The 23,194-nt window shown below is 39.7% G+C and overlaps 1 protein-coding gene across 2 annotated transcripts in view; it reads right to left on the bottom strand.

Annotated features, from left to right (window-relative positions):
• PRKCZ (protein kinase C zeta) overlaps positions 1 to 22,118 on the bottom strand; it is a 95,956-nt gene extending 73,838 nt beyond the window's left edge. The window contains exons 1-5 of one of the 2 annotated variants that reach the window (XM_035116948.3): positions 21,568 to 22,118; positions 18,596 to 18,810; positions 13,247 to 13,368; positions 6,412 to 6,501; positions 5,421 to 5,471 (exon numbers count right to left, since the gene is read on the bottom strand). In XM_035116948.3, coding sequence (XP_034972839.1) covers positions 5,421 to 5,471; positions 6,412 to 6,501; positions 13,247 to 13,368; positions 18,596 to 18,666 — 334 coding nt within the window. In that variant the 5' untranslated portion in view covers positions 18,667 to 18,810; positions 21,568 to 22,118. The remainder of the gene's footprint in view (positions 1 to 5,420; positions 5,472 to 6,411; positions 6,502 to 13,246; positions 13,369 to 18,595; positions 18,811 to 21,567) is intronic. The other variant, XM_035116949.3, reaches the window with a different exon arrangement.
• Positions 22,119 to 23,194: the final 1,076 nt, after the last annotated feature.

Here is a 23,194-nt window from a genome sequence, read left to right as displayed (position 1 = left end):
ATTCTTTTGCTTCCTCAGCATGTAATTCTTTATGCTTTACAATGCAGTAGGCATGCAATGAGATTTCCCCCTGCCCTTATTTCACTGATGCTGCTGTTTGAATAGGACTAGACACCCAGAAAGGGCGACAGGCAGAATCAGCCTGAACATTAAGAACAAATATTTAATGGAAGCCTGGTTATCCTGTTCTCTCTCTTTCACATCTCTGCCTCATGTATCCAGGCACGGGTGGTACTGGCTCCCTTGAGAGGCTGTAGCTAGCAGCTGAGGCACAAACTAAAACATGGCATGGATGTCAAGGAGCCGATGACAGAAAGAACAAATATTCCTGTAATATTATGGACAGAGACTTTGCTAATAAATATACATTCACGAGGCCACAGCAAGCAGCTACAACAGAGATATTGTTACGGCTCTCTATAGGCAAGGAATCAGAAGCCAAAAGCCAATTCAAAACTCAGAGTTGCCAGCCACAGATTGTTTTTTAATAAATGATACTGCAGCCACATCAAGCTGCACTGTTACTCCTCTAACACCACAGAGCCCAGAGCCAGTTTCTTGCCAATAAAGCAGCAGATAAGGCTTCACTTGCTTTTTCATACAGAGTGCCTCAACCACCTTTCATAATGTGGTTTTAACTATTTCCTAAATACTTAGCCCAGATAAATGCATCTTAGGCCCGAAGGCAAGCGGGTAACATTTGACATCCAAGAGAGATCATTTCATTTTACATCCATGAATCAATTAGCACATATGAACCTGCATTAAGGAGCTCCAGTACTCTACAACCTTACTCCACAGACCAGAATTCCAACTTGATCTGCATATGTATCAGTCCTGATTAAGGAAATTGCTGTTGTCATGCCCAGGACCTTTGATTAAGGAATAAAGATAGCATTTACACACACGTGATAATTCAGACAAGGAAGTGAAGGGGTGGGAACACAAACAGGGTCACTATGAGTTCAGAGACTAAGCAATGGTGAAATCCTATTTTATATCAGATTGTTGTGGTTTGCAGATGGGATTCTCATAAGAGTAGGAGGAAAGTCTGGTTACATTATTAAATAAAATAAGCCTGAAATATTTATTTAAGCTTCTGAACAAAATATAGTTCAATATGTTTCAGGAACACAATTTAGAACAGCTGCTTGAAACAGATGCAAAATAGCCCTGTTGAATTAATAGTATACAAAGCTTTGCTCAAAGGAAAATATAGTTATCACATCTTATTTTCAAATAGAACCCAAGCAAAAAGCCATCCCTAAAGTTTACTCTAAAAATCAGAGTAAGTTAAAAGCATTTAAGGAAACAACTACTGCTTTCATGCATATCAAAGTTTGTGGCAACAAAAAAATGTAAACAGTCAGGCTCACACTCAAAAAATAAGGCCAGAAATCAGGGTTCTGCTCACAAATCATGATAAAATACCTATTTTTAATAACCTAATATGAAATATGTAGAGTCGTAAGGCAGAGGGGAGGAACAATTTGTCCAACTGCTCTCTATTCAACTCATTCCAGAAAGTCCATATTTTTGTACAATTGTAAAAATTAGTCTGCACAAACAGATTGTTAATTTAAGTGGCAGCATATTTTGAGTGAACAAAGAATTAAAATTTCTCACTTATCCCTGAAAATAATTTTCCAGCATAAAGTTTAAATATGGCTCACTGTAAACACCAGACAGAAGAATGAGTGAGAATTTTAAAATCAATTAAACCAATGTTTATAAGAGATTTTTAAAGTTTCAACTTTATTTCCATTAAGAAATGTATCAATAAAAATATAGCAGATTCTTACTATATTATCTTTCATATAAAACTTTATTTTACAGATGACTGTATAAAGACACTTAAAATGCTGCTAATGGCATTGACTGAAACCAGATAAATTATATACAAGCATTGCTCACACTTGAGCATAGCCCAAGTGTGCGGTACAGGCCACAGTTGTTTGAACAGTTAATAATTAATCCCAGCCAATACCATTCATTGGTTGGTAACCATCTTTAATGCTTAGTAATACAGGCAGCGCTCTCAGCATCATGTTTCCAGTAAGGTTCCATACCTATAGAATACAGATAAATCCTAAGAAGTCACTCACCAACTGCATGCTACTAGGCAGGCTTTTCAAACAATTCAAGTGTGATTCAACCTGACCACTAACACAGTAGCGTGAGCATTCTACATACCAGTGAAGAACTAGGTCAACCGAGTCTATACAGATCCATAATTTATAAATGTGCCTGTCAAATCAAGACCTCTATGGGTGTTAAACTAACTGTCCTTATTATTCATTTATTCAGAATATTTATAAGCCGCTTTTCAGACCACGACCTCACACAACAATGTACACAAAAGTACCCGCTGCCCTAATAAAAGTACCCAATTGAATAGTTATTCAATGAGGGAATTGAAGGGCTATATCCAAACTATGAAGCCTTAGGCTTTGGCCCAGGGGCCTTTTTAAAAGCCACTTTTTATAAACATTAATATGGGTATATGCAGAAATGTGTTTGTTTCCAACAGCTAGTACTATTTCATTAACCATAGTTGGAAGAGACTGGGACCTGTAAAGAAAGCCCCAGAGACATTACATTTATTTCTGAACTAAGTGGTCATAGGTTTCCAGGCATTACTACTATGAAAACTCAGAGTACACCATCTGCACTGCAAGGACATAGTTCTGTTTCCCTGGCTATCCAGTTTATTTGTTATCCTCAGACTCCATAAAGTGTGCCATGCATAAAGGGTATTTAAACAAGAGGCTGAATGGAATGTCCAGGGCATTTTAGTACACTGTATGGACTATTAAGATCTTGGTTTGTACACAAATTCACTGCAATCTTTTATCTCAGGATATATTAGTATGACCCTCAATGTTTAAAAGCATGCCAACCCTGCTCAGTGACATTGTCATCCTCAGCCTCCAGTTTTCTGGTCAAATGCTGACTACCTATAAGCAAAAAGGAAATCGGATTTTACTAAGTGAACTAGCAGCTTCTTATTTCGGAGGGCAAATTCAAGGACTGATAAACTACTTTTTATTGTATGTTGAAATAGTCTTATCAGAAATGAGCACCATCAAGTTGGATGCTGACACGCTAAAAGGGCTGTGTGAATCGATCCTAGGTCTACCCTCATTAAGCACAATGCATAATAGCAATGGTCAGTGAGGACACAGAATGAAACAGATCACCAAGCATTTATCTGACACCAATTTCTAGTTTCACTCTATTAAGGTCATTGAAAATTGAGCAATCTTGCCATGTTGCTTTGAATAATTTCCTGTAACTAAATAGCAGGGAATAAATCTTCCTTGATATCAGTTTATAAGAGAAAACTAGAGTTTACTCAAGTAAATTCCAGGATGTGATTCTTTCAATACCCCAAACCTGTATGTGATTCTTTCCTTTCTAGCTTTGATTCACTACAGTGCAGGAACGGCACAACTACTTCTGTAAGGGGCTCTGAATATGTAATTCTTGAACAGCAGCCCTCCCCTCACACAAAAGCTGTAGTCTGCTTTTGAAACTCAAGGGAATTAGGGGTTCTGCTTTTCAAAGGCTGCTTTAGGCATGCCTAAGGACCTGGGCACATAAGGTACCTGTATGTTTTAATTTTGTTAGATGGTCCATAAAAACTGCTCCGTTATAGCAACAGTAGATCTAGGACTAATTGCTTGCTTTCCAGAATTCTCTCTTATTAATCCCGCAGAAGAGGTTACAGGTAGGTAGCCGTGTTGGTCTGGATCGAAGTAAAATAAAAAAATTCCTTCAGTAGCACCTTAAAGACCAACTAAGTTTTTATTTTGGTATGAGCTTTCGTGTGCATGCACACGAAAGCTCATACCAAAATAAAAACTTAGTTGGTCTTTAAGGTGCTACCGCAGAAGAGGGTTATAAACATATCTTGCAGCAGGAATAACCTCCAGGAGGAGGGAGAGAAGCTTCATAGAAGTTGAGCTCCACACACAAATACCCCTTTTAGTCCACAGTGGGCAGGCAGACCAATAAAAAAATGTTAAGGAGATATATTTTATTGAACCAACATCAGCAGATGAATGAATAAAGGGATATCCAGACTTTTGAATACAAAAACTTTATTTCCTGACATTATATATCCCTGACATTTTATATCCCATCTTTCTTCCACCATGGAACCCAAGAAAGTGTACATTTGGTTCCATGGTACTGACCAGACTTGCTTAGCTTCAGAAAAGAGGGGGTCTCATGTACCTTCAGATCATATCCTAGGATCTTACAGACATGGCTTATTTACCTGCCAAGGAAGACTTCAGTTACACAGTGGTTGGTCCAATAAAATATATAACTTTGCCTCAAATTGTGGCTTGCAGATGGCCTCTAATTGTGCCATTTTGTTTTTATGGGTAAACGCCCAAAGTAGCTCAAGGTTTTTAAAAACTACCACCCACTCCTGAACATCAGGCCCTCCTCAACAATGCCGTATCACAAATGTTTTACAAATTTCAACTGATGTCATTTATCAACAAGGTCTGCTCTTTTTAGAAGCACAAGTCCTAATCTCCCTCAGGTTCAAGGAACCTGTCATGTGCTTATTTGGATGTAGACTACATGTTTACAAACTTTGGGGTGCTATGTGCAATTTTCTTTGTACTTTAAAATAGAGATATCATGCAACAATGTGACATGCAGACACCCCTAAATATGAATATTTAACATTATCTTCATTAGTGTCTTCTGCAGTTTACACAAATTAGTTGCAACTGTTTCCATGAGTTGACTATAGTTTGATAAAATTGGTTGGATCCAGTTCATGAAACTAAGGTTTTACTGAAATCCATGAGACAAGCTGGACAGGCTTTAAGTCCCACTGATTTCAGTGAGAATGAAATGCAGCTAACTTAGTCTGGATCCAACCAACTAACTGCAGTATTTCAGCACCAGAAGACTAATAGTATACTGACCTCACTAGGCTTCTTAAGTCTGACACTTTCAGCATCTATTTGCATAATACCACCCACACTTGGAAAAGTAAGGTACCCAAGGGCCTTGCATTAATACGTATATCTGAAACTCTGGCCCAACTTATTCTCATAAAATACTATTCTAATACTTTCACAACATTAGAAGTAGAAGGATGAGTGCATAAAGAACTATCAGCTTAAATGCTGCTCACCTACTAAACAATTTTATGTAACAGCCAATAAATTTATCCTTTTCACCTATGTTGAAAGTATTACCACTTATTAACGTGATAATGAGTGGAATAAATTAAATACCTCCATACACACTTCACAGTACATCACAAGCATACTGAAGCACACAAACATGCTTTTCATAACAAAAATATTTTCAATGATAAGATGGTATTTTATACTCTAATGCAAAAACAAACACACACACACAAGAATGGACCTCCACATTCAAGTACTTACGGTCTTCTCCTGGACATGGCATGCCTGGCTTTTCTGGAACACTGGGGAAAACTGCAATAAAACATGAAGTATATATTTATGTCTTAACGAATTACATTTTTAGCCATTCACTGTTTTATCCAAAAGCAATAATGATATATTACTTCCACAACTGAAGAATACAAAGGCAGGGCAGTGTCTTGAAAATATATTGTTTAGGACAAAGCTGCAGAGGACAACAGGGTTTCAAATGGTATAGATGATGATCCAGTCAGTGCAGAAGGAAAAAAAAAGCCTGTGGTGACCTAGGAAATGTTTGCAGAAGCAATAGGTGCTAAAAAGTGATTTATAGGATGAAGAGTACTAGATAAAGAGAGTGCTTTTTGAGGAATACTTTAAAATAAAGAAGCACAAATGTAGAAGAGGGGAAAACTGAAACATGAGATGGATGAGCTTGCAAATCAAAACATCATCAAGGCTGGCAGACACAGGCAACAGGGGATATTGGGGCCAATTCATATGAATTTCATAGTTTTTTATACAGCACTTCAAGATATTTTAATATATCAAGCGGTATGGAAATGAAATAATCAAATCAAATATATCTGCTGGACCCAATGCTAAGCGGCGAACAAAACAGATATTACAGCTATGCCAGCTATATTTAGACAGAGTTATTTCAAGATGGAGAGCTTTACATGCACATATTGGATTTTTAATTTTTTTGTACAGAAAGACATGTACATGCTTGGAGAGTGGTGAGAGATAAGATCATATACGGGAACAGAAAGATGCTGGGTGGGGATAGGATCATATCCAGGACTAGAAAGATTTAAGCAGCAACACTCTTGCATTACATAATCTTTCCAAAAGGAGACAGAAGAGCACAGCTAGACTTTTTGTTGAAAGCTTCAGATAGTAAAACTGACTGCTAAAAGGATACCATACAAAAAGGTATGTAAAATCGCTGTTTAAAGTTTAGCAGATTTTTTCAGGCAGCACCATCACTTACCATGAATAATGAGCCCTTCATCTCTATGCTGACAGTACAAACGGAATGCTTCTTCCAGTTCCATCTGAGATGATATGGTACATGGATCACCTACCAAAAGAGTAAGAGAATGAGAACAAGGAGGAATAAGTAACCAAATTTACATGGCTCTACAATTCATGGTTTTGTTTGAATTGTCAGGAGTGTAGGTTGGAATCTTTGACACCAAACATAAGATTAATTCAGTATCTCAGCAAAACCAAGCAGTGACAAGAAGTTCATGATTTTGCTGAAAATTGATCCCTCTACAAAGGCAGGATTCAGAGAGGCCCATGCAAAGTACTTGCACATGCACTTGGCAGGTATAGTCAAATGGTTTTTTTAAGAGTAGCTTCTCACACCTGTACTTCTCCAGATAATCTCCATCCCTTTTGGAAAGGGATGGGTCTACTTATGCATCTGGAATATCAGATATAGTGCTTTGGTACTCTTGCCATAGGCATCTTAGTTGCACAAAATTTTCAGAAATCCACTTTTCATGGTGGTGCCCCTCCCAAATCTGGCAATAAGGATAAGGCTCAGAAGAGCTTCAGCTCCTCCAAATATATGGATCATTAGCACAAATTTTAAGGTGTGGAGATGCAGAAGTTGAGCAAGTCACTCTGAAGGCTAGGACTAATTATCTGTGCTAAATGCAATCCTTGCTAGCTCCAGACTGAAAACAGAAGGGGAGAAGGCAAGGTCATGACTGATTTCAGCTTTATCAGGAAGGAGAGAGACCCTCCGAAGTTCATCATTCACCACATTAGAAATGAAGGTGTTTGCTTAGTCTAAATTGTAACAGCAATAAGACTACAGAAAAAATGCATGAGGTTGAAAAAAAATTCCACAGGGCAAAGCTGCATACACTTCTCTCTTTGACACGGTCTAGCTCCATCTAGTACAGTACTTTAAAACCAAAGAACAGAGCAAGCAATTTGAAATATATATAAATAATATAATATAAATGTAATATATAATATAAATAATATAATATAAATAAAAAAGGCTGCATTACAAGGGGCAGGAAAACCTTTGTAGAGCAAATCCTCCATGTATGCAAACTCTTCCTATGCATGTCTACTCAGAAGATAGTTCAGTGGAGCTTATTCACAGATAAGCTCCGTGCATAGGATTCTTCTTCTTTGGTGATCGATCATTCAAAGCCGAGTAAGATTGTCTTCCATGAAAACAGTCTTAACAGTGAGTCTGTAAGTGACAGTGGAGGCCAATTCTGGATCCACACGTCCTTCCACAGTGGGGACAGAGATTTCTGGGTGGGAGTTGATCACAGTGAGGATTTGCCAAAGGTGCCTTCCTCTTAGCTCGTCTCTCCTTCTCACCCTGGGTTCATGCTTTTTCAAAGTCTGTAACACCTTGGTAAAGGCTGTTCTCCAATTGGAGCCATCGCAGACCAGTGTTTCCCAGTTATCAGTGCTTATACTACATTTTTAAAAAGATTTGCCTTGAGAGCATCTTTAAACCTCTTGTTGACCACTGGTATTTTGCTTTCCATTCTTAAGTTGGGAATAGAGTAGTTGCTTTGGAAGACCATAATCCGACATCCAAACATGACCAGTCCAATAATAATAATAATAATAATAATAATAATAATAAAATTTATTTATACCCAGCCCTCCCCAGTCAAAACCGGGCTCAGGGCGGCTCACACCAATAAAATTACAATAAAACATAAAAAGCAAAGTATTTTCCTATGGATATTCCTTCCTCCAAGGAGATCAGGATATGCAGAGATAACAAGAGTGACAGCATTCACATGTGGCAGAAAAGCATAGTAAACAGCTTACCATGAATGAGGAGATCACTCCTGCTTTGTTCCTTCTGTAGAAGGAGCAGCAAACCATCATTCTTGGCGAAGCATTACACTCAGCTCCAGCACTGAGCTTGTTTGGAGAGCAGAGAACCACAATGTGAAGCTAAACTTTGTTCTTGGTTTACCAATCATTGTTTGTTGGAAGTGAAACATACCGCAATCTCCAGTTCAGATGTAATGCCAAGCCAGGGACTGTGGCTTGTTGCTCCCAGTGGGGAAGGAGCAGAAGGGAACTAACCTCCATGTTCATTGTAAACTGAAATTTCTATCTAACAAAATTTAATTTACCCATTGATCGTAATAAAACCTCTAAGTGGTTTACAACAAATATTCAGATTACTGGAAAAGCACCTAAAACAAACAATAAAAAGATGAAAACATGCCAACATCTATGTGTCTGGATTGGCAAACTAAAACAAAAATGTTTTAATCGGGCACCAAAAAGAGTACAGTGAAGGTGCCTGCCTGGTGTCAACATTCAGGGAATTCCAAAGTGCAGATGTTGCCATGTTAAAAAGTAAATTTCTCATAACTTCAGAATGAGCATTTTGTGACACCTGTAAAAATTGAGTGGGCACATATGGGGAAGGCAACTCCACAAGTAAACTGGTCCCAAGGTGTTAAGGGTTTTAAATACCAATAGTAGCACCTTGAACTGGGCCGGGTAACAAAAAGGCAACCAGTGCAGGTATCTGAGCAGAAGTGTTACGTGTTGACAGAGTCTTACTCCTGTCAGCAACTGTGCTGCAACATTCCACACTAACTGCTTTTTCTGGGTCAAGCACATAGGAAGCCCCATACAGAGCACACTGCAGATATGTGAAATGAACCACTATGACTTGCTCAAGGCATCCTATTGACCACCTAACATGTCCTTGCCTGAAATGTGCCAAAATATACAATACGAACAATAAGGGAATACTCTATCAGATTTTCCTGTAGCAAGTTGAACACTGCTACATGAATATCAAGTGATATACCCTTGATATTAGAGGCCCATAAGCAAAATCCCTAGGAAATATTCTGATTTCACTGTTGAGGAAAATTTCTCCCTTTCAGATAGTCAAGGAAAGATCTGATTTCAGATAGCAATTATACAGGACTCTGCAGTGCAGGAATCTTTTGTTAAGTATATTGAAGATTATGGCACAGTTACCCCACACATGTCACATTGCACCACACACCAGTCTTATTGCAAATATAGGAGAGTTCTTTTCCCAGACTTGTTTTTTCTAATTCCAACAGACTTTTTTATTATTGAAGGTTTTCTTGGTTTACAAATATATGTGCAATGTCTCTCATAACATTTTTACAAATCAGTTTCATTTATTTAGACATTGGGAAGAAAAAGGGGGAAAGAGGTAGATGGGGGAGGGTGGGTGGGGTCGGGTGACGGTGTTTCTATTTTGCTTAATATATGTGGGGTTTATTCTCAGCATCACTTGTGTAAGTTCTCTGCTGTTCGCTTGTGTTCCTTTGGTGGTGAGAGATGTTGGGGTTGGCCTAGGATATGGTTGCACATTTGTGGTTGGCTGTGGTGGTCTTTGTTTCGTGTGTGAGTGGAGTGGGTGGGTGTTTTGGATCAGGTTAGCCATATCAATTTGTATGCTGTTGGTGGGTTTTTGTCATTGTCTTGTTGGGCTGTGTTTGCGATAAAGGGGAGCCATACCGGGGTGAAGTCGTCTTCTTCTATTTGTCCCAATGTCAGTTTCAGCTAATTGGTTAATTTTTCTAGTACAGTAGGACTATCTCCCATACTATTTGGTACCATTGGTCCATGCTTACTCCTGACAGGTCTTTCCAGTGTCTGCTTCTGGTGCTTCTGGTTGCAGAGAGTAAGTGCATTATGAGTTCTTTGTAGTGTACTTGTACATTATTATCTTGGAAAATGTTTAGTAAGGCCAATTCTGGGGTCATTTCTAATGTTTGCTTGGTTATTTTACTTATTTCCCGTATGGTTGTTGTCCAGAATAGCTGGATTTGGGGGCACTCCCACCACATGTGGAAATATGTGCCTGTTAAGGTGCAGCCTCTCCAGCATTTTGGTGAGGTTCCTGGGCGTGTTAGCGCTAGTTTTCTTGGTGTTAGGTACCACCTGTAGGTGAGTTTCAGAGTGAGTTCTTTCCTTTTTGTTGATATGGATTTAAAGGGGGGTTTAGACCACATTCTGGTCCATTGAGTGGGATTAATCTTGTAGCCTATGTCATCTTCCCATTGTCTTTTGATTGTGTCTAGGTGACTCATGGGATTCTGGAGTAGTATTTTATATATTACAGATACCATCCCTTTGTCGTTAGGAGGAGGTTTTCGAAGCTTGTCAGGGGCCTAGTTGCTGCTGATTTTACTGCTGGATTTTTTAAGAGGGCATGTAGTTGGTGTTGTGCTAACCAGGGTATTTGGGTATTTTCTAGTTTATCCTGTATTTCTTGTGTTGACAGAGGTTTCTTATTTTTATAAAAGTCTGCTAGGCAATATAAGCCTTTGGTTTGCCAGGTTTTTATCTGGAGGTTTTGTGCTGCATGGTGGAATAATGGGTGGTAAGCCAAGGGGATTAGTGGGCATGGGGTTGGGGATAGTTTGCCTGTTTCTGTTTTCCATGCTTTGAACATGGTTTGTGTGTACCTATTAAGTGTTGTGGGAATTTTCCTTAGTTTGTTTGGGAGGAATGGGTATGCTGTGGTGCAGATACTTTCGATTGAGTCCCTCTCTAGGTGTATCCATTGTTTTGTCTCATCTTCCAGTATATATGGGGTTATATGTCGTATTTGGTTAGCTCTGTAATATGTTTCTAAGTTGGGGATTCCCCATCCTCCTTGTGAGGTGGGGAGGTGCAGAATTCCAACAGACTTAAAAAGAAGAGAGCCAGTCAAGAAAGCTCAGGAACCTGAGATCTGCATTAAAGGGCCAGAACAGCTATGTTTAGAGCAACGAAGTGGGTCTGTAGACAAGCCCATTTCACACTTGAGAATCATGGATATTACAGCAACACAGTGAGGGGAATAGTACAAGATATGTACATGGGTGGGTTCTCTCCCTCAGTAAATAGTGATAGGTAGAGACTTCATGTTGAATCCTTAACTGGGCCACGAGAGCTTCCTTTCTTAGCTTAAGTGACACATATGCTCACCATAAAAACTGCTTTCAACTCAGCAAGCTTCTTGTTGGCACAACTTTCATGCAGCCCTTGTCAGTGGTCTTTCAGTTTTTAAAATGGGGGTAAAGTCTCCTGATGGAACTTTTGCATGCTTAAAAAGCAAGACGGGTTGACAAGCCCCCTTCACAGTGCCTCTCCACTTGAATACATCTGGGAAACAGGCTCACTCAATTTAATGGATGCCTCAGTATTTCAAAGCTTTTTCAAGTTTACTGGGAGTAGGAAACAAAAAACATCAGGAGAATGATACCATGCTTTTAAAGCATGACAACTTCCAATATTCTTTAAATGTACTCAACGAGAGTAAAATAGGAGCACACACAAAAACTAAACTCAAAAACAAGTATGGGAATGATTCACCTTGCATTAAGTGCTATGTTCATGCTTTTTATGGCTTGTCACTTGGGACACCTCTCCCATCAAACCACCATAAATCAATTCAGTAGCAGTAGTCACACTTGCAATACTTGATGCAGCTGCCTGAAGATTTAAGTATTGAATAATACACTCATAGTCTGGAGAATATTTACAGATCTGCAGGAAAGACCCTAGAACTGCTACAGTTCTCAACTCACGTGTCCTATGCAAACAAATTACACTCAATTAGAAAATATCAAGTTTCTGCATGGTATCGCTGAAGCATCATCTTGAAAGCAAGTACAAACAAAGCGCACACAACTGAGTCATTATTGTACACACAGAACTTGGAAGAGGTATGTTTCTCTCAGTATCTGAAGTCTAGCTAGCAGAGCTTGTCTACATAAGGTGAGACAAGATTTCAGAGACTCCTATATTCAGTGGCTACAACAAATACTTTTACAAATTCATGTCCACTTGCCTTTGTATAAATTGATTCTAGAATCAATTTCTAGAATTTCAAGAAGTCTCTATGAAATGATGTGAGCAGTATATAAAAAGATCTAGAGAGGTTTTGTCTATTAAGCAATACACACTCTTCAAGTTCATACTAGGAAACACACATTGCAATTGTATAATCACTAATCTCTTTCTAGTTTATGTGGGTATTGCTAAACAATTAAAGAACAGAAAGCTGAGGAATAACAAACAATCTGGTAGAATGCATTTAAAATACTGTAAAAATGAACACTGCATTAGTTAAGTGTGGCATATTAAGGTAGTCAATGGGTATGATTCTTCTCCTCACAAGCACACCTCCTTAAAAGGAATCCCCATAGAGCAGTGGTGATGAGCTGTGGCCCTTCAGATGTTGTTGGACTCTCAACATCCATCAGCTTACGAGCAAAGGTTAGGGATAAAGGGAGCTCTAATCCAGCAACATCTAGAGGGCAAGTTTCCCAACCATGCTGCAGGGCAGAACAAAGCCTACCTCTAGTGCAATCACACTGCATCAGACATTCAAAAGAAAGGGGCTTACATTTCCAGCAAAGGTATGAGAGGCATCCATAGGCCTCCTCTGCCCCATAATAACCTGATGAGTACACAGATACTGGGGGGATGGGGAGAAATTGTGCTTGGTTCTATGCAAATCCTTCTGTGCACAGTACCTATGTCAGGAAGAATCACACCCACATTTATAAAGGAAGGTTATGCTTCACGCATCAGAATTAGAGAGTACATAACATAACATTTTCAGAAAGGACTGGAGCAACCTGCAATACATGCCTGATTATCTGGGCTTTATTAAAATATATATCCCTTGATATCTCTTAAGTGAAAATTTGAAAACTGACAATGATTCAAAATTAAAAGTTACCTATTTAATATCTCCATCACACCAGGTTAATTAACTGCTGTAAAATGCATCAGAGAAATATTTGCAGAAGCATATTTACATGAGTCTGAAATACCTTCATTATCAATCCACTTAAGGGTAATTGGTTGTTCCTGTTGTAAATTACACATCTCTCTAACTTCATCACAAAGTTCACCATAGTTGATGGATGCACCCAGCTTTGTTATGAGGATATCCCTGAAAGAGATGAATTCAGATTCAATAGCTACATGTGTTCACTTTAAACCACAAGACATTTGCAAAGATTGAGGCAATCTATCAGCAGCCCTAGAAATTTTGCATTTCAGAATCTCACAAACAGTTTTACTGACCCAACACCTGCTAATTATATACTGCTACAGTAATTCATTTAAAAAAATCAGAACAGTTCACAACAACTATACATAAAATCATAAAAACCATATAAAAAAGTTAAAATCAGAAATCAGGTAACTATCAGGGAAAGATAGCCCGCCACTTACACACCTGACCCAAAACCAAATAAATAAACATGAGTGGAACCCACAGCAAAAAGAGCTTTTTAAGCCCTCTGCCTTGCTTACTGTGCTCTGGGAAAGTCATGCAAGGCCCCTAAGACACTCTGAGCCCCTGTGCCTCCTTCCCAGAGGCCAGTAAGTAAGGTGAAGGGCAAGGCCCACTCCGCACAGATAGGGATGGTTCAGGGGGTTCCTGGCTTTACGCGATTTTGCCTCTGGGCATGCACCCCCAGAACCAAAACCTCATGTAATTGCCTGGGGTGCTGGGGTATTTTGGGGAGAGGGTTGTAGCTGTGGTTTTTTTAAAAAAAATCTTTATTTTGGATTTTGTTGTGATTTATGTGGAAATTGTTCAGTCTGGTTTTTTTTTAATGTTTAATTTATTGTTTAGGACTACTTCTGTTACAACATTTTTTATCTTGTAAGCTGCCTTGAGCATGGTTTGAACTGTGGAAAGGCGGCATACAAATAAAATTATGTATATATACATGCATGCATAGGTGTGACAATATAGAAAAGTTTTCAGCACGTGTTTAAAAGTTGAAACGAAATATGCCTGTTGAATCTCCATGGCAGAGCATTCCACTGGAATGGTGCAATGACACTAAAGGTTCAATTCCTTGTAGCTGTCAAATGAGCCTCATCAACTGATTTCACATAAGATATAATGGTGTGGAAGAATAAGCATGTACTTTAAAAAATACCTTCATCACATTCCTCAACATTTTTAGTCAGCAGGGCTTAATTTAGAAGAATTCTATGAACTGTATTGTAAGCAAAGCAAGGAATGTTTGCCATAAAGGAAGATTATGCATGATCACTTATGCTACGTTAAGCACTGTCACACCCAGGATATACAAACATCTACCCTCCCAAGCTTCCATGGAAACACACTAACAATCATGAATGGTACGACTCCCTAATGCTTTTATTACTAGCCTATTTGTTTAATCATAATATCAAAGGTGTACTGTACCATGAACAGACACTTTGAATTATTTAGTACTTTCCTGAATAATTCTCGACACTAATTTTGCAGTTTTGATAACTGTGACTTACTGTGGTTTGACATGTTTGATCACACAGAAATAAGAATCCACTACACACACACACTTGCATTCTGCCATGCTACATTTTATACCATGATTTCATAAAGCAATACTTATACAAACCTTCACAAATGATCAATAAACCCAAGCTGAGTAAATAGGGATCCCTACGTTGCAATGTCAGCTTTACCCTTTCCAGTGAGGGTAACAACAAACAATAGAGGGATGGGTGTGGCACTATGGTTTAAAACCATCAAGCATCTTGGGCTTGCCGATTGCAAAGTTGGCAGTTTGAATCCACACGATGGGATCAGCTCCCATTGCTCTGTCCCACTCCTGCCAACCTAGCAGTTTGAAAGCATACCAGTGCAAGTAGATAAATAGGTACTACTGTGGCAGGAAGGTAAATGGTGTTTCCGTGCACTCTGGCTTTTGTCACAGTGTTCCATTGCACCAGAAGCGGTTTAGTCATGACCTCAAAAGCTGTCTGCGGACAAATGCCAGCTTCCTTGGCCTGAAAGCAGAGATGAGTGCCGCACCCTAAAGTTAAATTCGACTGGATGTAACTGTACAGAGGTCCTTTACCACAAACAAGGCATAAAATCTTGCTATGTGATGCTTTACAATGTCCCCATTTTACAGAGGCTAAACTTAAAAGTTGTTCAGAGTTAACACAGAAACACATCACTATTTTAAACAATGAAAATTAAAGGTTATTTTCAATGCTAGATCTAAGGGGCATGACCAGATTAGGTTAATTCTACCGTAATAGAAGCACTCTAAGTAAATCTTAGCTGGATACAACCCTATGTCATTCCTCACATAGTGAAACTTGAGTGTTACTTGAAATTATAGCTAAAATATGCCATGAAGAATGTCCCCAAAATGCTGTACAGGCTGCATTTGTCAACAACCCATTAAAACCTTATTGCACTGCACAACCAAGAGCCTGATTGACAATTCATTTAACCTTAATCACTCTGGTTTAAGCCAATGAACAGGCTGTTCCTAATGAAATTTTCACATGCAAGTCTTAAAGTACAATCCTTATTCAGAAGTACAGTGGTACCTTTACTTACGAATAACTCTACTTACGAATGGAGCTCCGTCCGCCATCTTGGATGCGGTTTAGATAGGATTTTTTCTACTTACGAATTTTTAGATAGGGTTGCTTCTACTTACGAATTTTTTCTCCCAATGCATTCCTATGGGATTCGACTTACAATTTTTTTCGACTTACAAATGTGCTTTCGGAACGCATTAAATTCGTAAGTAGAGGTACCACTGTATGTTTCACCAAGTTCAGTGGGACTTACTACCAAGTTAGTGACATGTGCATAGGATTATAGTCCTAAATGATCAACACAAACAAATCCAGCACTGTCCAGAATGTATACTGAGTTTTAAACACGCTGTTTTATTTCTATCACATATCTAGAGGTCTGTCATACAAGGGACAAACAAGAGGGCCAAATGCAGGAATGTGGGTTTTCCAGAAAATTTTGAGCTGAAACATTTTCATAAGCAAAGAATAATTTGCATCAGAAAATGTTTTAATGCCCTAGAGTGACCTGATTTAGCATGTTTATTTTACTTGTTTTTAGAAAACAAAACTTGTGACACTGTGAAGCTTGCCTAATACTGTTATTTGTAATTTGCACCCATTCATCCTTACCAATGAACTTATCAAAGGGAAATTTCCCAGTGAAAATATAAAGCAGTGGTGGCGGCGAGGAATCAGTTTTTGGATATTTCCCACCTCACACTACTGCTCAAGTTCTTTTGAAGTCAGCATTTGTATAAGATTTCCTATGATATATTCATAACTGCATACAAAATGGTATACCATTGGGTATCAGAGGGCAAAGTGCAACATGGCATTACTCTGCAGCACCATTACACCACAGTCACAGAGAGTTCTGCCAGAACAGCTGTTTTGGTTGTGACTGTCAATGCTATTAAAGCTAATGGAGCTAAATCTTAAATCCAATGGTTGAATTGTGAGTGGAGATACAAGGTACTAGTTGCTAGGTTCTTTAGAAAAGCACAATCCAGTGTCCAAGGAAGTGAGAAACTAGTTCCAAGAGCATTTCAATGGGCTTGTCACAAAAAAGCAGCCACTACCTCTGCTCAGCATCACACAAGGGAGTCTGAAAACCAGTTTCTGATATAACTCTGAGGTGGGAGAGAATTGTTCAAAGCCCAAGTCAAAACATTCCACTGGGATAGCATAAGCTGCTTGTGAAACACATGCAATGCTATAGATCCTAAAACATGTTTATACCCAGCAGCTCAACTCTTTGTGTACACTAGTTTACTGCGATTTCCTATGTACAGGCCCACCAATAAGGAGTGTAATGGGTACTGCTGTATTGGGTCCAGGGCAAGAAGGGAGCCCCAACAATGGAAAATATAGGAAACAGATATAAAGCAAAATGTGCAAGCACTATTTTTTTCTGAGTAATTAGTTTCCTACCACCTTTCAGTGTGAGTAGACTGACAAGACAGTGTATTATGACTTAGAAGTGCTACAAAGAAATACACATTAACATCAGGGAAAACAAAGATTGCCCCAAAATGAATCAGGAAGGCCCTCCTCCAAACATTGAAGAGACGTCCTGGTGCATTTTGAAAGGGCTTTTTGATCTTCTCTGGTGCATGTGTGACTTTAGATTTTTTTTTTCTGGATTCAGATGACAAAGAGACTTCCTGATTAATTCTGAAGCCCTTTCTAAAATCTTTCCTTGGAAAGAAGTGATTGTTGCCTAGAGAAATCAACTGAAAACTTCACTTTTTTAGTATTTAGTCCACTGTGAGTGGCCAGTAACATGTCTGGCCACAAGTTAGAAGCAAAGACAGGAATTCATGTCTTTCCAACATGTTTCATTTCATGCAAAACACACACCCCGAACATATTAAACTAAATAAAGTGCTAATGCAAACAAACCCGTATCACCGGGGGGGGGCAGCAGTTTAGAGTGTGTAATGCAGTGTTATACAGTCTCTTGGTGTTTTTAAAATTGAAATTGAGTTGCTGATAACGTGACTGTAGCAGCAACATGAGGGTGGGGGAGTTCTTATTAACTCCTTTCCACCACAAGCCAGAGCTACTGTTGGGTTGCAGCTACTGGTACAAAAACTTAAATGAGTATATTTATGCCCAACACTGAAAATGTTTTTGTTCAAAAATATAGAAGGGTTACTGACCAATCAATCAATATACTTTATTCGACCGATAGTCAGAATAAAAACATTTCTCAATACAAAGATAAACATATAAAACTGAAGGCAAGGGTTACTGACCTTTGCTGATAACATTGTTATAGTTATTATGAAGTATAAATAAAATTCCTACAACAAATGCTCTTAGAATACATTGCTTGGTTCTTAACAATTTAATCTTAAACTTATCCAAGCATGGGTGGCTGAACCTTGATTGCTGAAAATCTTTTGACACCCCACCACCTACAAACCCCAATATGAAACACTATACCTGTTCTGGTACTGAATTGTAGTATTATCAGCCTAAAATGAAAGACCCATCACTTTGTTCAGAAGAGCATGATACACAGGTTTTGCACCAAGCCACCATGCAAACAACATTAGCATTTCCTCTCAAATCTTACAATACCAATGCAACAGACTTCAGAAATTGATAAAAACATACGTAAATTTCATTCTTTTTACTGTAAGTACAAAAAAATGGCTAGTCCAAATCAGAGAACACCCACTTAAACGAAGCTATGGTAATTAATTTCAGCAGGTTTGCTCTGAGTAGAACTTAACTGGATACAACCCAATGTAGACAAAACAAAAGTTGCAAAGAACCTGATAAACAAGAAGCAAAATGAAGGGCAAAAAACATTTGATATCGCTTACCCATTATAATGTGTTTTTACTCTGATGAAATCTCTCTTCATATTCATTTTTGATCCCATTCTGCTAGGCATGGTCCTAATGCAGCAGTCAAAGTTAAAGATAGGTTCTGAGTTTACAGACTTGTCTTCCAAATCATTCAGGAGAAATGAGGTATTGTAATAAATGAGCAGGCAAAGTTTCCATGCTTCTTCTTCCAAAGTAATAGCCCCATTAGGCTGCAGGCAAACAAAAAAAGGTATAAATACACAAAAAAGCAAACAACTGATTGGAAAACAGAACATACATTGTGCTAAACTAAACAGACACCAAGTAAGTCCAACAAATCAATGGAGGGATTCAGGTTCATGTTTTCTTCTAGTATCCTGATACAATAGTTTATTTTTATAAAACTGCTAAAGTTCCATGAAAGCTGTTTTATATACTCAACAAATATATTTTAAAATTATGAAATGTAAGACTATACTTATTAAAAATAGGACTAATTACTTTTTTTCTATTAGGGAATGAAGTTGAATCAATAGAAAATTAAGAAAGATTCCAGCCAGTGATGTTAGCCATCACTGCTTAGCAAACGGAAGGATAACTCTTTTGCAAAGAAATTTTTTGGCTCCATTCTTGAAACCTTCTCTTCCAAGCGCTCTTGCTAACCTTCCTACAAAATCATTGGGGTGGGGATACGGTCTGTGATCTTTATCTTCTGGATCTGCAAAAACTTTGGCAGAACTATCACAAAACTATCTGCTTCCCTATGTTTGAAAAAGGAACTTTAGGAAGGCTATATCCAAATCACAATATCCAAAGCAGGGAAAAAAGTCCAATCTAGGGATTCAAGAGTGGAATAAGATAGGACTGCTCAGCAAGTTTCATTCCTGTTTCCAGCATTTTCTACAAAACATGCACTTAAAAAATAGGCGGGGAAGCCATGAAAGTACAAAATGACATTCTAGGTAAGTATGAAAGCTTAGGCATTTCCCTAAAGATCAGGCTCTCTACTATACACAACTGCATTGCAATTTTTGCTTTGAAAGTCTTCCTTTTGTAAGCTTTGATATAGAATGTGTAAGGCATGTCAAGGTATTCATGCAAAGCATGTGAATCCACATTTTAGCTAAAAGAATGCAATGTTATGCAATTGTCCCCCCTCAGATATTTGTAAGCACTCTGAACAGTCATACATTTCTCCACTCAGGAAAAAACTTGTAGATACTGTACAGTACTTTTTTCCTCACACTAAAGTACATTTAGGGGAAAGTGTGAAAGATTTTTACATAGGTTTTTGTCTACAACTTTACCAAAGTCATAAAACACTACATTGGTTTTTAAGAACTTACATTTAGATAGGAAAGTTAAAACCAAGATACTTTATTTAAAAGATCCTCACAACCCTCAAATATGTAGACTTCAAGAAACCCTTAAAATTCATAAAACATGCCTTGAGACTATGAGCTGTCAACATAACCTAGTAGCCAATTACTTGCAAAGACTACATTAAAACCACAGAACAGTGCATTCCACTAGAATCCTATACCCCCTCCTCAATCTGGTAACAGTGTTGACCTACACATTTGGTTACCTGTGGCTACTCCTTCAGCAGATATGAACACCCTTCCAAAAAGAAAAAGGCTCCCTTAATATAGCCTGTCCTGAACAAATGTCCCCGGAGCAAAACTCTCCACCTCAGTAGATATACTAGTCTCTTTAGCACATGCACAGACAAACACACCCAAGGGTACTTTTCAGATTCAGTTATTTTCCCTTCATAGGCTAGGTGAGGAGACCAGTTTTTCAGGGAATTCCACCACCCTGCCCCTCCAAAAAAAAAATGCTATGCAGTTTGTAGACTTTCCTAGCAGTGCAATCCTGTGTGTTCATTGGATCTTACTCCTAGTTACGTGTGTACAGTATAGGATTGCAACCTTCCAATTTTCTGTGGACTGTTCTGTCACTCCCCCAACTCACTCTCCCCACATTACACCTGCATTTGATCCACATTACCTCCAATACTAAGCTGCACCACCAGCACAAACTCTTCACTACCTTCAACTAGCAATGTCACCCTGATTACCCCACACATACCTCCAGAAAAACTTACCCACTTCCTCCTCACAACTCCGTTTCAAGACCTTACTGTGACTAAGCCCAAGCAGGTGAAACAGAAATAACTGCATATTTGTCCCCCTTGCTTGCCCCACCTTCATTTTCTAGACTGTAAGCCACATCTCTCATTCTTCCTGAAATGTCATGTACATGGCTGGCGCTATATAAATATAATAATAATAAAAAGTGATACAGAACCAGCTCACCCTCTCTCAAACCTTTCTCTTAATGTCACACTGCTTCAGAGCACCCATCTAACAAAAAATACATTCTCATCTTTCTCCCCGCTTCTATTCAAAAGATCTCCCCTGCTTCTAGGTATAGATTGTAAACTCCTCAGAGCAGGGACCTATCCTCATGGTAATAGAGGAAACAAAAATAAAAACACACCCTGCTCTGTGTGTACTGAGTTTCCTCCGACATAAAAATCCTTCCTCCCCCATCACAACAGGTGACTACGTATTTGCAAAAGGACACAACACACCTACCGGTATGTGTTTGTAAGCACCTAACAATAACAGCAATTCATCTACTTTTATAGAAAAGTAAAGGAATAATCGTAAAGTTGCCTTTTTATAGAGAAGTAAAGGAATAATCATATTCCTTTAGTTCTCTATAAAAAGGCAACTTTAAAACACAATAAAGGCACACTACCTGCACAAGGCTGCTTGCAAGCGTAGAAAACAATCGCAATTTATACTCCAATTCATGTGAATCTTACTCTTCCCGCCAGCCCGCCCCACACCGACTTATGTTTGCGGGAGTGGGGGCAGGCAAGCGCTGTCTTCTTCTCTGCCACAAAAATGAGCAATTTTCCTCCCCTCACCCGAATAAATTCCCACCCACCCCTCAAAAACTCCAAAGAAGAAACTCACCTTTCCCCTCCCTCAGTCCCGCTTTAGGGACAGGCTCTTTCCAAACAAACACCCCCAAAACCAAAACTTTTTAGAAGGGGGTCGTCCTGAATCCTTCCTCTTCCTCTTCCCTCAGGTCTCGGGCTTTCCCGACCCGTTGGAAGTTTGTTCCAACTTCCGAAACGAAAGGGGAGAGTCGGGATGTGGGTGGGGGAAAGCTCAGAGTCCTTCGCCCGCCTCTTCCTGAGGTAACACCCGACCCGCCGCCTCGAGCGCGCCTTGGCTTAGGCTGCTCGGTCGGTCACTTGGCGGGCGCGCTCCCGCAACCTTTCCCTCCCACCTCAGCAGCGGCGCGCCGCCGACACTCCTCCTCCCAACATGGCGGAGGCCAACCCTCGAGGGATTTATTCCTCAACCCTCCTCAGTCTCCCTGCCGCACACGCATATACAGCGGCAGCCAAACAGCTCGCTTCCCCCGGCCCGAGCCTCTCTATAACTACCGCCGGCCTATAGTAAACAAGAGGGCGGCCTCTCACCTGGAGCCGGTTTCCCCTGGCCCCACCCCTGAGGGGGAGATGGACCAATGGCGAACGGGCATTGGTCGTTACCTGGCCGGGGGGAGGCGTCAGAGGGGGAAGAGGCGGAGAGGGGAGGGGCGAAGGGAGGCTTTGAGGAGCCAATAGAGGGGAGAAAGAGGGATTAGAGGTGGGATGGATAATCACCTGCAGCCAATAGGGAAGGGAGGGGATGGGACGAGCGGCTAATCTGCCTAGCAACAAGGCGGGCATGGCGGGTTGAGGAGGCTTTGGAAGGGGCAATGGTCTTTTGTGCCGGGGGTAGCCTCGCCAACCTGGTGCCCGCTATTCCAAAACATCTGGAGGGCACCAGATTGGCTAAGGCTGGCCTTGAAATTCAGGTTCAAATCCTCCCAGTCCGCCCACAAAAGGGCCTGGCAGCGCAATCTACCTCAATGGGCAATATTTGTGAGGATAAAATGCGAGGAGAATCTTATACAGTATTTTAAAACATAATGTTACAAAAGTTGGGTGCCGCCCCCACTCTCTGCCTCGCAGTTGCAAGATTCCAGAGGGTTTGTGCTCCTTTTGGAGCTGGCTTCAGGCACCAGGTCCATTGACAGACCAACTCTGTGTTACAAAGATGTGATATGAGGGCTGGCAACATTAACCCTTCTAAGTGGGAATCTCTTGCAGATGACCACAGAGCCTTGAGACAGGTTGTGTATTCACAGCAGTTACCAGAAGAGGAATGACTGCTGGAAGGAGTGTAGTGCAGAAAGAAGAAATGCCATGGTACACCTGTAGGACTTCTTCCTCTGCCCCAGCTGCAACAAAACATGTCTCTCCCTTACTCTTCTCTATGCCCCGGCGGCATCATCTTCAATTGTCTCCTAAGACTGACGGATGCCAACTGGATGAGTGGACAACTGCCTGCTACAACTGGGGATAGAAAAAAGCCCCATAAAAATTAAGAGTACCAAGAAAAAAGGGAAAAAATAAAGTTAACAGGTTTAAAAAAATAAGAGGAAAAAGGAGAAGACAGACAGGTGTTTTGCTGTACTTCAGGTGTGAGGAACCTTTGGCCCTCCACATGTAGCTGAACTAAAATTTCCACCAGTCCCTGCAATCAT

The sequence above is a fragment of the Zootoca vivipara genome, chromosome 6 (assembly GCF_965207765.1).
Source record: "Zootoca vivipara chromosome 6, rZooViv2.hap1.1, whole genome shotgun sequence".
NCBI lineage: Eukaryota > Metazoa > Chordata > Lepidosauria > Squamata > Lacertidae > Zootoca > Zootoca vivipara.
The sequence above is the reverse complement of the archived record's forward strand: the minus strand, read 5'-3'. Positions and strand labels throughout refer to the sequence as shown.